Raw genomic sequence first — 18,289 nt, forward strand, 5'->3', positions numbered from 1 at the left:
GCGCGTTGATGGCCGATGGAGCCGACACGTGTTAGAGTGGAGACCACAAAAAGGTGGCAGGTTCGGGATGGATGCGGACTGCCCAAGATCGGGGTGATTGACGTTCTATGGGGGAGGCTTTCGTCCAGCAGTGGACGGAAAAAGGCTGAAAAAAAAATAGATAATTACACCCAGACTCAGGACAAACAGACATGTTCATGCACACAAATATCTGTCCTGGGTGGGAATCGAACCCACAACCTTCGGCGTGAAAGGCAAGCACCCACCAACCACACCAACCGGCTCATTACATATAAAAGCGCCAATTTCATGCTCTAAATAACGATTTCAAGCACGTAAAAATACGGACAATATAAATTCATATTGTTTTATCCTATAGCTTGTGATATGAATAGATCTCAATATAACATATGACGACAATATATAAATAAATTATAACGACAATTTCAGAACTAGATGAGAGAAAAAAAATATCCAGCTGCGATTTCTATTGTTTATTATTCTTATCAAAGATTTGAACAATGGCAATTGTTTGGCAAAATCCAGTAAGTATATAAAACATAACTCACGAGATTTTGGAAACAATAAACTTGCTCTATGGCGAGATTTTCAGTTGGTGATGTAATATTCCAATGGAATTATGTTTAGTTTTGATAAACTATAATTAATATTGGATATTGTATAAAGTCATAAGGAATAATGGATAGTAAGTATTTATTTGTACATAACAATTTTATTGACTCGTTTATATGTTTAGTAACTATCAGCCTCTAAAATATGGATTTACGACATATTTCTTGTATTATATTTTAATATAATCGTAGTGATGTATTTCCAAGCAATTATTTTTAACTTCGTCAACTTTGTCCGGAATTAATAGCATGTTGGGTAATGGTACCGCTTGCCATTAGGTGGCCCATTTGCCTGCCTTACTTCAAGTTCCTAACTTCAAATTAAAAATATATAAAAAATATGTATATACATACTGTAATACAAAATAATATATATATATATATATATATATAGAATGTAAAAGTTATTTCAGTCGTAACTGATCGGATTTTAAAGTTATCGTAGTAAATGGATTATATGCGTTTGTTTTATTATATTAATTATTTAAGATTCTGTAACAGCAAAATTTTTTGCGATTAGCAGCATGATTAATTTTTGCCTGTTTAAGAACTCGTTATTCAAGTTAATTTGTACTTTGAATAAAACCAAAAAAAAGAAATATCACATAATAATAATATTGCCAGCAGATCTCTATTTGAACCGTTTTATTTTATAGATGGGAAGGCGAACGAGCATATGGCATAGCTGATGGTAAGTGGTCACCAACGCCCATAGACATTGACATTGTAAGAAATATTAACCATCGCTTACATCACCAATGCGCCAATAACCTTGGGAACTAAGATGTTATGTCCCTTGTGCATATAATTACACTGGCTTACTCATCCTTCAAACCGGAACAAAACAATACCAAGTACTGCAATTTTGCGGTAGAATATCTGATGAGTGGGTGGTACCTACCCAAACAAGCTAAACTCTACCACCAGTAAAACAAATCAACTATAATAAGGCGAACTTTATCTTCCCCGAATTACATAAAAATCGAGGCACATTTTTTTAATATAACTTCTACTTGTAAATGCACAGAGTCAGCGTCAAAACTCATCGATACGTAACTTATTCAATTAACTTTTTCTAGTAACGAAAAAGTGTCGACTTCCCTTATAAAACTTTCATGAAATAAAATCTTTTTCTCATAAATGCGCGCTTAATTGAAAACGATACTAATAAAACTTTGAAAAACATTTTAATATAATTATATTATGATACAGAAGAGCCGAGATGGCCATTAGTTTGAACACGTAAATCTTAGTCGAAGACAGATTCATATCCGGCCAAGCACAGCACTTGCAATCAAATGCTTAATTATTTATGTATATATATCATCTTGTGCTCGGCGGTGAAGGATATATCTTTAAAAAAACCTACATGTATCGTATTAAAATATACCATACGTACATATATCTTACATCCTTACTACCTTACTACTTAGCACTGGTGGTAGGGCTTTGTGCAAGCTCGTCTGGGTAGGTACCACCCACTCATCAGATATTCTACCGCAAAACAGCAATACTTGGTATTGTTGTGTTCCGGTTTGAAGGGTGAGTGAGCCAGTGTAATTACAGGCACAAGGGACATAAAATCTTAGTTCCCAAGGTTGGTGGCGCATTGGATATGTAAGCGATGGTTGACATTTCTTACAATGCTAATGTCTAAGAGCGTTGGTGACCACTTACCATCAGGTGGCCCATATGCTCGTCCGCCTTCCTATTCTATAAAAAAAAAAAAAAAAAATACCTACCTAGATCAGCGTTGTAAAAAAAGCTCTAAACCGTCTTCCCCAAAAAAAAAGAGGCCGTTGGCCAGTAGGATATTTACACGCTGTCATTGTTGTTCTGTATGGTTCTTATCTTATTATTATGTATCAGTTATTATTTTTCGGTTAAATAATTCGTAATATGCTAATATTTTTAATATTCATTGTGATAGGTCTGGAGTATTTCGATAAGATTCATTTGATTCTATAAGAACTTACTTCGTATCTCACTCGCGAAATATTGACAAGTGACATACGTTGATGACGCATTTATCCTATAAACGTTACAAATTTTAATATCAATGTCACATATCAATTTCTGACATTTCATTATCATGTTCTGCGGTAAATTTCGAGTTTGATCTTTGAAAATATTTTTAAAGGTTGTTTATTTTTAATTGACAATTTTTTTTTACAATTTATTAACTCTGCTTCTTTGAATTTCGAATTCATTACAAAAAACTATTGTAATATTATTTCAAGTGTTTGTATTTATTTACATCTACAACTCCGTGTTGAACTTTATCCTTTCCAGTTATATTCGTCCTTGGAGTTTTATCCGTAGGAATATCAGTAAATAGCTACAAACATAAGTTCTTTTCACAAAATTTGGACACGGAACCATCTCTATCGATTCAATATGCTCACGACAAGAAGAGTGACGTCATAACTAGAGAATGCCTCACAGAAATGTACCCTCGGAATTTATACAAATACCCGCTTCACATAGACAGAAACGACATACCATGCATCATCCATTGTGTGCTAAAGAAATTTGGTATTATGACAAATGATGGCGTTATAAATATACGGAACTACTATAGGAGGGTTCAAGCGATACATAGATACGATCCGAGGATTTTGATATCAGACGTCGGAGAGACTTGTGCACAGAATATTAACGGAATGAATCTGGATCACGATGTGTGCAAAAAGGCGAAGGTTTTTAATGATTGCACGCAACTCTATGTAATATCCTATAGAGAACCGGAAGAATAGTCGATATCTAGATTTAGTGTTCAGTTTTTTGCACTTTTGTATTATATACCATTTGTATTATACGTGTTAAAAAATTATATACATTTCTTTATTATTTATTTTTATTTATATATAACCTACACACACTGTAATATTAAAATAACACTAAAATATTCAAAACTTCGTCACATTAATAATTTTACGTTATAAAATAAAGGAGTTTTTTTTAAACAGGAATTATAAACGTAAATGAAAATTAAATTAGTCTTATTCATGTAACGGTATATACATAAGGCGAAATGCAAATAATAGTTAGTCAGTGACGTATGTTACGTCAAAGTAATTGCATCGATTATCCAGGGTATGAATTACGTCACAGCGTTATGTTTGATGCGTCCATTCATCACGCTGAATAATATCTTGGGGTTATATAACATATTATGATGAAATCTTCATTAAAACTCAAATATTATACTCATTTTAAATAATATATCCCAATGTCTATAGAGTATAATTACACGTATTTAATTGATAGAAAGATCAACTACTGAGTTTTTTTGGTAGCTTTCATTTTTAATTAATTTATAAAATAACGATAATTTTTTTTTTATAGAATAGGAAGGTGGACGACGCATATGGGCCACCTGATGGTAAGTCACCACACCATGGTAAGGTCACCAAACGCCCTTAGACATTGGCATTGTAAGAAATGACAACCATCGCTTATAGCCAATGCGCCACCAACCTTGGGAACTAAGATTTTATGTCCCTTATGCCTGTAATTACACTGGCTCACTCACCCTTCAAATCGGAACACAACAATATCAAGTATTGCTGTTTTGCGGTAGAATATCTGATGAGTGGGTGGTACCTACCCAGACGAGCTTGCACAAAGCCCTACCACCAGTAGTTTAATAATTTAATAATTAAGTTTAAAGTGCTTGTAGAGCTTGCAAGAGTATATCTGTATGAAGGCATTTTTTTCGTAAGTAATCAAAGGAAAAAACACATATACAAGTGTGTGTGCGTCTATGTGATTGTGTGTTCGTGTGTATGTGGCAAACACTAAAACAAAACAAGATTACTAAAAGAGTGAATAATAAAATAACACTTAAAGTATTAAACATTGTAAATCGTTTTGTAAATGTTGAATTGTTTTAAGTTCGATTTAAATATCAAAATTGTGTATCTTATAACGTTTTCAAGTACATTTGCAACTGAGACGTATATTCTGACCATATTTTAAATGACAGCTTTACTTTCTTTCTAAAAAGTTTTATACAAAATGCAAGATACATAATCACTTTGAAAAGCGACAATATATAAAAAGTACCGTTGCCATTTTGATATTAATATTACGTTTTAGCTGTGTAAAATATTTTAAATTACAAGAAATAGTACTAATTGTTGAAAAATATTTCACTTCTTTCTTAAAATATTATATAACACTGTATGGTAATCTACTATTATAATTTTCAAACATTTAAAACATAAAATAACTAACAATACTGAACATCATCAACTAATGCCCGATCATATTTTATACGAAGATTTCTCGCAAGTGTAACGCAACAAATGTCTCGTAGGCAGTTTTACATATGTATATTTAATACTTTAATCTATTTACATACATTTTGATAATAAATTTATTTAGGTTTTATTTTTATTCAGGGGCAACAACAACAACAACCTTGATAAATGTAGAGTAATGTAGGCAATATCATTAACTAATAATTAAACATACAATTGAAAAAGTATCGAAATTGCTTGAGACCTATATAGTGTACATACATATGCAAGCAGGAGAATAATTTAGTGATATTTAGCAGCAATTAATCCTCATTTTTTTGTTTAAATCTTACCTTAACTGATCTTGGATCTAATTGCATATATTAGAGTACGCTATTATTTCTTTACAAGCGCTTTTGAATAATGCTTTATAATACTTGTAATATCAAAGCAAAATTGTTTCAGAATTGTTGGCATTCACGATCTTACTACTCCCGTGTACATACGCCCGTATATCAGTGATGTACGCACACGAGAAAATGACGGATATGGTCGCTGAACAGTGTCTAGGCGAAATGTATCCGAAGGGCAAACGAATCGATTTTCAAGAATCGGACGAGTCTTGTATTATATACTGCGTGTTAAAGAAATTGGGCATCATGAACACTGTTGGACAAATTAATATAGACGTTTATCGGTAAGGAAAATAATATCCTACTACATCCTATACTATTTACTTAATCTGATAACTATATTCATAAATAAAATGACAAACATATTGTTGTCGCCCTCATTTCTAAGAAATATCAAGAGTGAAAAACAGAGACAGTAAAAGTTTTTACGTAATCCTTTTAGGATTTCTTTTTAATATACAAATGTATTTTTCCCTAAGTGATATTGAAGTAAATAATAAATAGATACTCAATGTTATTGACAATCATTGTCCGTTAATTATTATATAACAAAATAACTTCATAATTTAGAATATTAATTATAAAGTTATTATCAACTTTATAAAATATAAAGCATGAAAGTACAACTAATATAATAATATAAATATTAATGGTTTTTTTAAATGTAATCATACACATTTATATACATATTTATACATACGCTGTATCGACTAAATTAATGACTTGATGAGCTCGTGACTAATACAGATGCAAGAAGCAATATAAAATGCGGTTAAACTCATATTTTAACGATTAAGTTTGACTTTATTATTATTATTTTGATATTATTTTTGTAGACGAAGTCTTTTTTTCTTAAGTTCTTATTTTTGTAACGAAGAAGTACAAACTTCTTGAACATTAAAGTCATCTGAATGAATATTTATATTCACAGTGTTATCTGATAATCAACATAGTTATTAAAATATCCACAATGTATACATATATTTGTTCCTTAGATGTTATATTATAATAATTGATTATTGTCATAATTCTCAATAAAACTCCAGTTCACAAAAGATTTGTATGTGAAATTTATGAATGGAATTGGCTTAACTTATTGTAATCCCCATAAATGTTCCACTCGTGCAAAAATTCCTGCTCTTTTATTAAGGAAAAGGTTAAGAGTTCATTATACTAAGCTGATCTTCTGTAGGTGTATTGTTTGAAGCTGAATTTCATCACAGGCAAATGTTTCAAACATCATTCCATTTCATTCATCCTTATTTTGTTTTTACAGCTAATCATGAAATTAATTATAAACAAATATTTGTCACTTGAAAATAGCGGTGCATATTCGGATTTGAACCCAAACGTTTTTATGTTTTTACTAGAAATCAACTGTGCCAAGACCTGGCTGTATGTATAAGATAAAATAATTTGAATCCCCTTCATTGATCTTTGATGCTTCTAGCTTTAAAACCTATTTAATATTCAAAATATCAGCCTTACTAGGAAATCCTTCTCATGGTCTTAGGTTATCGTCGCAAACATTTGTCGGTAGTTAACTAAGTTTATTTATGCTAAAATGTTACCAAGTTGGTCTCAAGTTTGGAAGGTTTGAAGAGACAAACTTATATGATGCAATATTAATAAATTTGCGTATTATGTTATAACATCTTATACATATGTAATATGTAATATATTTATGACTAAAATAAATAAACACGAATTTTCCTTTGTAATATTTTAGTTACAAGCGCGATATTGTACGAAGTCCATCTTTAAAGTAAAAATATTTTTCCTTCCAACTCCGGATACTTCTACACAAAACAAAAATAGAATAGAATTCACTACCTAAAGCATCTCTCTACAAAAGCATCTTAGTGTTTTTAAAAAGCTTTTGATGTGAAACATCTATTAGCGTACCTTGGGGATGAGACCGACTCGATGCTGAGGTGGTAAGCGGCATGCCGCTCTCTTATGTCGTGTTGTCCCCTCTCCGCCTCCACAATCTACTCCCTTGTATCTGTATGAGCGTATCTTACATAATAAAATATTTTATTTACGAAACAATTCTTAAATAATTTTAATCTATAAATATTTACTAGTTTTCTTCAATGATAAATCCTTTCAATGACTATCTATTCCGATGTTTCACATCCCCGAGCATATCGTGACAGCCATATTTTCTATTGTTTTATGTTATTTTAATTTACGAATTCATATTATATTTATGTATACCAACCTGCATTGGAGCAGCGTGGTGGAATAAGCTCCAAACCTTCTCCTCAAAATGAGAAGAGGAGGCCTTTAGCCCAGCAGTGGGACATTCACAGGCTGTTTCGGTTTCGGTTTCGGTTATGTATTAAGTTAATCATTTACTCTTTTCTATTTTATTTATACTTCAAACCTAAAAGAGCAAGATGATCTTTTTTATAATAAGATAATCAGTAGCACTTGATCGCAGCGTCTTTGTTCATTTTGTTTTGTAAAAACAAATGTATTTTCAGGAAACGCGTGCAACAAGCTCACCAGTTCGATGGTAGAAGCGTTCCCAATGATAATGGAAGCGCTTGTATTGAAAGCGCAGAAGCGACGCAACATAAACAAGACGTCTGTAAGAAGGCAAAAGTGTTTAATGATTGTACACATCTCTACAAAATATTATTTAAATAAATATATTTATTTTGTTTTAAAAATATCTGTGGAATTTAAAATTGTCGTTTTCAATACACGAATATCACTATGGCCTATTCCAATCACAAGAAGAGTTAAGAGAAATAAACAAATTTGACGTCGAATTAACTTGCTTTTATTGGTCGAGATCGTGAATAATAATCTATGGTATTCATAATTGATTCGTGAAAAAATAGCATTTTGAATATCAGCCAAGCTTATATTTGAACTATTGAAGTAAAATTAAAGTGGTTATAAGTAGTTAAATGGAATAGTGTTGTATTATCAACAAAGATATATTAATCAAAAACTGTTAATAATTCATCAGAGCAAATACAGCAGAGCTTGCTAATAGTATAATAATCGCATATGCAATATGAAAATCTAAGGTTTGTATCTACTCCTTCTTCGATGAAAATAGGCTATAGGTAGATAGTAGGCAACGTTTATAGGAAACCCGTGAACATTGTTTTCTAAATTTACATATTCCTAAATTGCAAATTGCATTGCCTATTAATGTTTTACTCTACTATGAGAGTAGCATCCGATTATAAATAAACCTAATTAATAAACTGGCTTAAATTATTATTTATTAACTGGCAAACGTCTAAATACTATACAATATCTATTTATTTATTTTTATTTATCTATGTATTTATTTAAGCAGTGCATGGAAAATGTGTCACATATGTACTACTACTAAAAAACTAAAATCCTAGTTACTTTGGTTAAATAGATAATCTAATTATTTGTTATCGATTCGTTGTATGTATGTCTCAATAGTTATATGCTTTTTTTCGGAACTTATTTTTGAAGTCATTAATTATATCTAACAATTATTATATATTTAATGACGTATATAAAGCCGGGAAAATCGTGGAATAGGATAGTTGAACTGCAAGCAGAATAAAAAAATATCACTTGGAAGAAATAAACATAATAATATCGACCGACTTAAGCGATGACGAGAAAAAATTCAACAATCAAACATCTTACTTTCAAAGAAAATATTAATACAATATGCACACCGTTCTTGCTTCAACTTCAAAATCTGAATTTTATAACGGATTAAAAAAATATGAAAACTAATACACCGCATTTCAATGGTACACTTCAGAAAATACGATTTCACTATTTAGCTTGAAGTTCCGCGCTAAAAAGCACACAACATACCACAAACAAAACGCAAAACGATGCAACCGAGCGAAATCGTTTAATGACTTAGCCCAGTTTCACGGAATAAAAATACGTTAAAAATATTTTTTAACTCGATTACAATTGTATGCAGACGATTTGATTTCAATTTTGTAAAAATGTTAGTTTCATTAATAAACTATTCGTTCCATATCTATATTAACAACTCTATTGGAACCTAACCAGTTGGATTTGGAAAATTTTTTTCGTATTTGATAGCCCAATTCTTGCGGTTGGTTATATAGGCTATTATTAGGATCAATTTTAGTAACAAGGAAATAGTAAAGGAGCAAATAGTCGTTCTTATTGCTAAAAAGCAATTCGAGGAGAAATATTACTAAATTGAAACAAATAATGAGTCAGGCAACTATAAGATATAATATTAATAACAATATCCATGTACGTAATACACACATTCATACTTACTAGAAGCCGAGATGGCCTAGTGGTTAGAACGCGTGAATCTTAACCGATGATCGTGGGTTCAAACCCGGGTAAGCACCACTGAATTTTCATGTGCTTAATTTGTGATTAAAACTCATCTCGTGCTTGACGGTGAAGGAAAACATCGTGAGGAAACCTGCATGTGTCTAATTTCATTGAAATTATGTCACATGTGTATTCTACCAACCCGCATTCGAGCAGCGTGGTGGAATAAGCTCCAAAACCTTCTCCTCAAAAAGGGAGAGGAGGCCTTAGCCCAGCAGTGGGACATTAACAGGCTGTTACTGTTACTGTTTTTTATACTTACTAATATAAAATAAATAAATACATGCATTTAGACAGACAAATTTATATGTATTATTTGCTCCGTACAATATTAAATAAATTATAAACTAAGATAATATTGTTGAAATATTATGTCATGTGTACAAATCCCGATTAGGACCAGTAAGAAGTTATTAAGTTTCTCTGTCGAGAAATTCTCAGTGATATGCGGATGTTTGGAAGTTGTTCCTGCGATCTTCATGCGGTCGCGTCTTCCATCCCATAGGATTAAGAGCGTGCACTTGTGTTTCCGAACACTTGAAACTCTTCTTTATCTGCAAGCCTGGTAACTTAAATAAACATACATATATATAGTGATATTAATCCGTTAACTGCTTACAGTATGCACTTACTTTTAACTGCTTTGTTGGAGTAGTGACTATCTTATAAAGCTGCAAAGTTTAAGCTAAATAACTTCGATGCTCTAATCCCGGTCGGTGGATGCACATGTGGCAGAATTGCACCAAGCAGATGCAGTTTTTCTTAGAATGTTTTCTTTTATATATATATATACTTTTATCTAGTTGGAGTAGACGTATTCTGGAGTGGAGACTACGCCTTGGCAAACGTAGCGTAGGACGCCCTCCAGCTAAGTGGAGTGACGATATACGCAAAATGACTGGCAGCTGATGGAGATTTAGAGCTCAAGATCGAGCTCAGTGGCGTGCCATTGGAGAGGCCTATGTCCAGCAATGGACGACAAAAGGATGATGATAAAGATGATAAAAATGATATTCTATTTTATATACAATAACATATAAATACAAATAAAGCTAAAAAGTTATGTTTATTTGGGCTAAAACCCCGTTAGCCTGTCTTGCTTTATCTACATTTAGATATATATAAAAGCTATATCAACTTAGCTGCAACAAACAAACTCTTTACAATATTTGTGTGATATATTACAAAATGAAATTCAATAAGAAATTTCATAAGCCTTGAAAACGAATTCGTTACCAAAAAACTTCAGAAATGAAGTCAACAAAGCGTTCGTTTTGATGAAATTATTATATTGAATGTTACAAGGTTTCATTTTGACATTTTCTTATAAACGAGTTTTGTGAAATCATACAAAGTGAAATGATTTCGAATCTTAATAAAAATTTAATATTTAGCTCATACTTTTCTCTTTTGTTATTTTACTTTCACAAAAATTGTACACTGGGTAGTTAGTCAGGCATTGGTAGGTAGCAGTCAGGTGTTGTGATCCGGCTAAAATGGTGTGTAAGTATAATGTAAGTAGCGCAACAGGCACAGGGATCATAATATCTTCCCAAGATGACAGGTAGTTAATATTTCTGTTCTCGATAATGTGGACGGTGGTACCGCTTACTAGCAGGTGACCCATTTCATAGTCTGCCTATCTATTTAAGATAAAAAAATAGTTAAATATTTTTTTGTAATAAAATTCAAAATAATTTTACAAAAATGAAACTAAAAAAGTTTTTAATGAACGCATATACCGTATCTACTTATATATTGAATTGATCACCATAACTGAATCAACATTGCACAGAACCCAAATAGAAATATACATTTGAATATAATGAACAACCTAACAATTATTAACAAACTATCTTTGCTTTTTATGCTCCGACGTTTTCATTTGAACTAAGTGACAATTACACAAACTGTATACAATATTAAATCTCTATTAATAACGCTTTTGAAAACAAATAGGTTACAATTTATTAAGCAACATGTAATTTAATGTCACTTCGAAATAAAATTTTCTAAGTTGGGACGTTTTGGCATTATTCCAAGATGATGCAGCAGATATATCGACTCCAAAATTAAATTGAAATGTCACTTTCATTAACTTTAAGCATGGGACTTATTCGATTTATATAAAAACTTAATTAAATTTAATTGACTTCGATTTTTAAATAAAACAAATATTTCACCAAAGAGGTTTATTGCAAGATCAATTACCACTCAACAGTTGTGAGATAACGAACATAGCTATCTTCTGTATCCAGCACCAGATGGAGCAGCCTTTCTTTTGGGATTCCTCTTCTTCTTCTTCCTGGACTGGAGTTTCCGGTGTTGTTGTTGCATCGTCTTGACAGAACGCGTATGACGTCATTGCAATTAAAAAAAAGACAAGTGTGACTTTAAACGTGATTCGTCTCATTTTTAGTTATTATTTGAATTTGGCTTAATTTTGTATTTATCTCTAGCGTCAATACAAACCAAAGACCGATTTTAAATGATCGTGATTCGATCAAACCGAATTTGTAACAATTTAGATGTTTATCGGAATGTTACAGTGATTTGAGAGCATCAATTTATTTCCCATTACGCTTTTGTTGTTCAAAGCAATATTATACGCAATTTGTGATAACAATATTCGTAATTCTACACGTGTAATATGTAATATCGTTCAATAAAACTGAAGGATGATACATCAGACTTATCTATTTAAATAATCATGTTTGTTTAATAAAGCGAATAAAAACAAAGTATATTAATCATTCGAGCAGAATATTTTTTAAATTTAGATGAAAGGTAAGAAATGCTTTAATTGAATAATATTCATGTATTTTTACTAACAAGATAATTGATTTAAAAAATGAATAAGTAACTAAAAGTTACTTATGACAGAATTGTCTAATTGAAAGACTAGACTTAATAAGGTATCTTATTCGAATCCTTCAGGATCCGTAGGTAAATTTCCAAAGCTAGCTTCTGACTCACGCTTCGTAGACAATTAATTCGACCATTCTTAAGCAACACACATCTCGGCTCGCATTCGAATGAAAATACGATAATTTTGCAAAATTGAGCTGAACTGATGATAAAGCCAAAGGTTTTATAGAAACATACTTCAAGTAAGCCCTTCGAGTTTAAGCTCATTTGGTTTATTTTTCCAAGCATGTATTTACCTATTTCAAACTGCAATTCATTTTTATTTTATGAAGTTTATTTTAGTCTCATTTGATAAGGATTAAAATTTTAATTTACAACATTAAGTTTTTTTAAATAATATACTTAAAAATTAATGTTTTTCTAATTATGTGATCCGATTTATTAAATGATGTTGAAAAGAAAATAAAACTGTGTCCACTTTAGATGACGATGAAATTATTATTAGGAATAATACGAATGCCTTTACGTAATTCCAGTGACTTCTACGTTTAAGTTGGTTCAAAGGGGTCCACAGTTTCCAAGCAAGTCGTCAAAGCGAAACGGCTTTTACTGCAACGCTAAGCATTTCTATCAACGAGTATTCTATCAAAGCCTTTCTCACCGAAAAGGAAAACATCTTTGCATTTATTTATAAATAGCATTTTCGTTTTGAAACTTTGATTTGAATGCGCTAGTCAAAGTTGAAAATTAATTTATATATATTTCCTTTAATCCTTACTAATGTGATAAGTTTATTATTTTTATTATGCTTTTACATTTTAATTACTCCATAATATAAACCTCTAAACTAAGAACAGAATGAGAATAATTTCCAAGCCTTCTCCTTAAGAAAGGGAGAGAAGGCCTTAGCCCAGCAGCGGGACATTCACAGACTGTTACTGTTACTGTTTACGTTTTAATTATTCAACCAGCTATCATAAAATTTTGTATACACGTTGTCGGGGATTCATAAAAGGACATGTCCTTTACCAATTACTTAAAACCCGATCCCCACGCATATATTTCCTGCAATATGCTTACTGACTAGTATTGGTATAATGCGTATAGAACATTGGATAATTTATCGTACTAATAGAATATCCATGATTTCAAGAATAAACCGAAAACAATAACAATATGGTGCAATTACAGCAAGCGCACGTTGACAGCTGATGTAATTTAATAGTTAAGAAGTGAAAGTGTAACAAACAAACTCACTTTCACATTTATAATATTAGTTAGGTTTCTAATTGTTTTCTTCTTCTATTCTATTTCAATTGTTTTTGAATTTGACAAAAAAGTGCTTCCATTTATTTTAAAAGGTAACCTATAATATTGTAATACAAGGTCGTGTCTATTGAACTTGTGATTTTTCCATTTGGCAAATTGGTACCACTTTATTATTTTACTTTACTACTTTATACCTATCAAAGTTATCTTCTTCAAAATAGAAAGAACAGTGTTCGTTTTTCAAAACATATAAATTGCGCTATTAACCTATAATCTACAAAACTAAGTCTACGACTTAAAAAATGTCACGAACCACTTAACTAAACTAAAAATGAAACGTTTTTATATTATATAGTGTTATATATGTTATACGGCTTGTATGTATTTTCTTAAATTAGCTGTAACATTTAAATATACTTGTGAAAATTACCCGTCTACTTGGTGGTAGGGTTTTATGCAAATCCGTCTGACGTCTGGGTAGGTACCCCTGGGTGGGTACCCACCCCATAAGGTGGCCCACCTGCCTGTTCGACTATCTATATTATTAAAAATAATGACTATATTGTATTTTTACCCTAAAATACATTAAATCTTAAAATATATTCGAATATACTTTGCCTATGAGATAATAATTCGCGAACAATAAAAATAAATCTCAAAAGATCCCTTAAATTAAAGTTACGGTATTTATCATCACGGAAATACTTTTATAAGATAAAAAATATTATCCATCGTTCGTAGGACAGAGCACGTCTCGGGACCGAGTACGAATCGTGATATTTTCACTATTGTAATAATAGCCTACGAATGATATTTTATCATTACTTAAGCTTATATAAAGAACGACAGTTTTTCTCAATTCAATATTGATATATTTACTAAAGGTAAAAAAATCCCAAAGATATTTATATTCTTTAGAAAATTTATAATTTATGAGTATTATGTATACTAGATATGTAATTAATTATTTATAATAACTTAATAACGCCAAATAAATACTTTATATTTTCATAATCAAAAAACTATTTTCCTCATTTGAAAATAAATGTTAAGTGTAGTGTTTTCATTCGACACATCCATCTCAGCTGAATGCATTTTCCTTCCATCCGTCGCTTTGGTTACCTAAACTCCGATCCTCACGTGGACACATATTTGAAGACAGTTTTATAAATGTGTTCCTTTAGATCATGTGAATCTCTTGGATTGCAAGTAATCCTTGTGACGTGTCGCCATTTTGTCCACCGCTTTTCATAAATCTTTAACTAACTTAAACCTAGTATGTAACTTTAGAGGTTATTTCATTTACATAAAATTATTATTAATATAAAATATTATATATATATTATCTAAAAATGTTTGTACTGTAAAAAATACTTTCGTGACGAATCCAGGATATTATTATTTTTTTTTTAAATATATAAGCTAGCGCTTGACTGTTATCACACCTGATGGAAAGTGATGATACAGTGATGGAAAGTGGTCTAAGATGGAGTGCGCTTGCCTAGAAGATGCCTATTCACTCTAGACTTGAAGGTACCCATATTGTAGGTGCTGGGAAAAACGGAGGTCGGGAGGGTATTCCAGATCTTAGCGGTACGTATCAGGAACGATGAAGCAAATCGTTTCGTACGTGTCATATCAACAACATACGGGTACAAAATCTTTACGATGCCTCGCATATAAAATGTGTATAAGATATTTATAATACATACATCCTTTATACTTTATCTTAAGCATAAAGCTAGCTCGCTCAGGTGTGATGGGTGAACAATACAAGCTAATGTAATACTTACAAAAGAAGTTCTCCAATCAACTACTTTTTTATTTTTAAACTATAAATGCTTATTAAATTTTATTTTTTTTGTTTAAGACTTAAATTATTTTTACTAGAAAAACAATTTAAAACACACGTACTTATGTACGCGTGTCTTTGAAAGTAATTGCTTTATATTAAAATTATACAAAGGGCTCCGGACTTTTTTTATGACTTTACCTAAGAAATTTGTCAAAGTTGAAAACGTTTTATAGGCGTTAAGAATATCTGCACTTAAAACTTCTTGTAAAGCTAAATTTATTAAGTTCTGCCTGATTAAATCATAACTTTGTTTGTATATCATATATTTTGTTCGCCCTTTTCTTTCTAGGTTTATTAAAAGTAAAAGTTTTTTTCATTACATTGCCTAAAACTACTTTTAAAAAAATAAAGATATTATCTTAAATAGCAAGTATATATTATGTATTTATACATTTTTTTTTATTTTATATTAAATACATATATATTATCTGAAGAACCTTACACATAACTTGGGAGGTTTTAGGGTAAGTTACCCAATATCCTTCTCTGTACCCCTGACATAACGATGATCGATCGATTATTTAAAACATTAAAGGGTAACAAAAAACTTACTTTCACATTTACGATAATAGTAGGGATTTGTATAAAATAAAACTTTAATAAGTTTACTGTTATAAAATATCATCTCGAATTTAGGAGGCTGAAGTCATACAATAAAGCAATGATGTGCGTTAAGTTCATTTTCGTTTAATACTTTTTACATAAAAAAAAAAACAAAATTGTATCTTACTCGTACAAGACATAAGTCTTGTACGAGTATTACAAGTATCATATTACAAGATCAAGTAAATGTATAGTTACCATCTGCATGGAATGTAGATTCTACTAAGAACTGGCAGTAATCATAAACATATACAAATAAATTTATATATCTTAAATGGAAAATAAACACATAGTAACATCTACATAATCTTGAACGGAATAATATATATCTTAACAATTTGTATAAGTTTAATTTATGTTTAAATAAATCCTCTTCGTGACAAAGGGTAACTTCTTGAGTAATCCTTTATTTATTACATAATGACTTTGTGATTCTGTTAAAATCCATAGTATGAAATAACATAATTGCCTAATATATATGTTCATATAACGCACGTATATCCACCAACTTGCAGTGTAATAGCCTGGTGGTATAAGCTTCTATCCTTACAACAACAACGAATAAACAATACGATTACTTAGCGTTGTTGTGTTCTGGTTTAAAGGTGAGTAAGCCAGTGTAAGCACAGACACAAGGGACATAACATTTAGACCAAGGTTAATGGGTAAATTTTTATAGGTGGTGATGACCACTAACCATCAAGTGGCCCATTTGCAAGTCCTACCTAGCATAATAAAATACATTCTTCTTCTTCTTTATTACGTAACGACAATACCATTTTTATGCAACGAGTAACGCTAATTTTAATTACAGTGGTACAAAGTTAATGTACCCGCATTACACGAATACCAGCGCAAATTGAAAATTTTCTCTCTCCCTTTGACGTAAACAAATTATCTTTCAGTCACGTATATATCTTTTCGTGCGACACTTTATATAATTTAATATTACAATTGGTATAACGGTTAACTGATGTTAAAAGTAATTTACTTTAATTTGCTTTAGTTATGACTTAAATTAATGTTGAATTTGAGGAAACTTTTGGGGATTTCGAGAAATTATCATTGACGTACAGGACTTTGCCATTGTTTCACTCATATACCTCGAAAAGTACATATAGCCAGCCTTTTCTCTCTCTATTCGTGTATACCAATTACGTATAATTGTGCACTAAAAAAAGTCCTGTGCAGTTATCAAGGAGTCAATGAATCGGGTCGATTGACACAAAAACAACAGTTTAACAAGAAATAAAGTAGATGGTAGTGGTTTGTTATTATTTTTAATACAAAAACATCTATTTCAAATTCAATTATTTTATTTGTGCACACAAAAAAAAAATAAGAAAAAAGCAATCTATTTTGTAAATTTAAACAAAACAAATATGATTTGTTTGTTTTAATAAAAAATATATGAAACAATAAGTATTTTGTAAACATATATACGAATAATATATCCAGGTATTTCAGTTATAAGATATGTTATATAAATAAAACAAAAGCCAACAAACCATCGTCTAGCGAGTTCATTACGTATTCGTTTTTATCTGCTTTGTAAAACCACGTTTACATTCAACCGGACTAGCAGTTTTGTCGTCACTAGTTGTTCTATCTATTCACCCAATTAAGTAAAATAACAACATGTATATATATCAATACTGGGCTATATCAGCTTATATTATACATAATGAGCTTCTGTGTTTATTCCTCTATGTTTCACACTGTCTTCCATCACCGCGGAGGATGAGATGATTTCTAAATATAAATCAAGTATATCAAAATTCAGTGGTGCTTTTTTTTATAGAATAGGATGGAGCACGAGCATATGGGCCACCTGATGGTAAGTGGTTACCAATGCCCATAGACATTGGCATTGTAAGAAATGTTAACCATCGCTTACATCACCAATGCACCACCAAAGGAGCATAATAAGGAACATAACATCTGATGTTATGTTCCTACATAACATCTTAGTTCTTGGAAACTAAGATGTTATGTTCTTGGAAACTAAGATGTTATGTTATGTATAATGTAATTACACTGGCTCACTCACCCTTCAAACCGGAACAC

General features: G+C 31.0%; 1 protein-coding gene across 1 annotated transcript; it reads left to right on the forward strand.

Moving 5' to 3' along the window:
• Positions 1–559: 559 nt before the first annotated feature.
• On the forward strand, positions 560–8,069 carry LOC126776931 (uncharacterized). The gene is made up of 3 exons (XM_050499800.1): positions 560–706; positions 5,342–5,573; positions 7,779–8,069. The coding sequence occupies exons 1-3, from the start codon at positions 700–702 to the stop codon at positions 7,942–7,944; spliced, it is 405 nt and encodes a 134-aa protein (XP_050355757.1). The 5' UTR covers positions 560–699; the 3' UTR covers positions 7,945–8,069.
• The last annotated feature ends 10,220 nt before the right edge of the window (positions 8,070–18,289 follow it).

The sequence above is a fragment of the Nymphalis io genome, chromosome 21 (assembly GCF_905147045.1).
Source record: "Nymphalis io chromosome 21, ilAglIoxx1.1, whole genome shotgun sequence".
NCBI classification, from domain to species: Eukaryota; Metazoa; Arthropoda; class Insecta; order Lepidoptera; family Nymphalidae; genus Nymphalis; species Nymphalis io.

Coding starts and splice junctions, on each gene's coding strand:
- LOC126776931 (XM_050499800.1), top strand. Junction 5,574..7,778: donor ATTAATATAGACGTTTATCG/GTAAGGAAAATA, acceptor ATGTATTTTCAG/GAAACGCGTGCAACAAGCTC.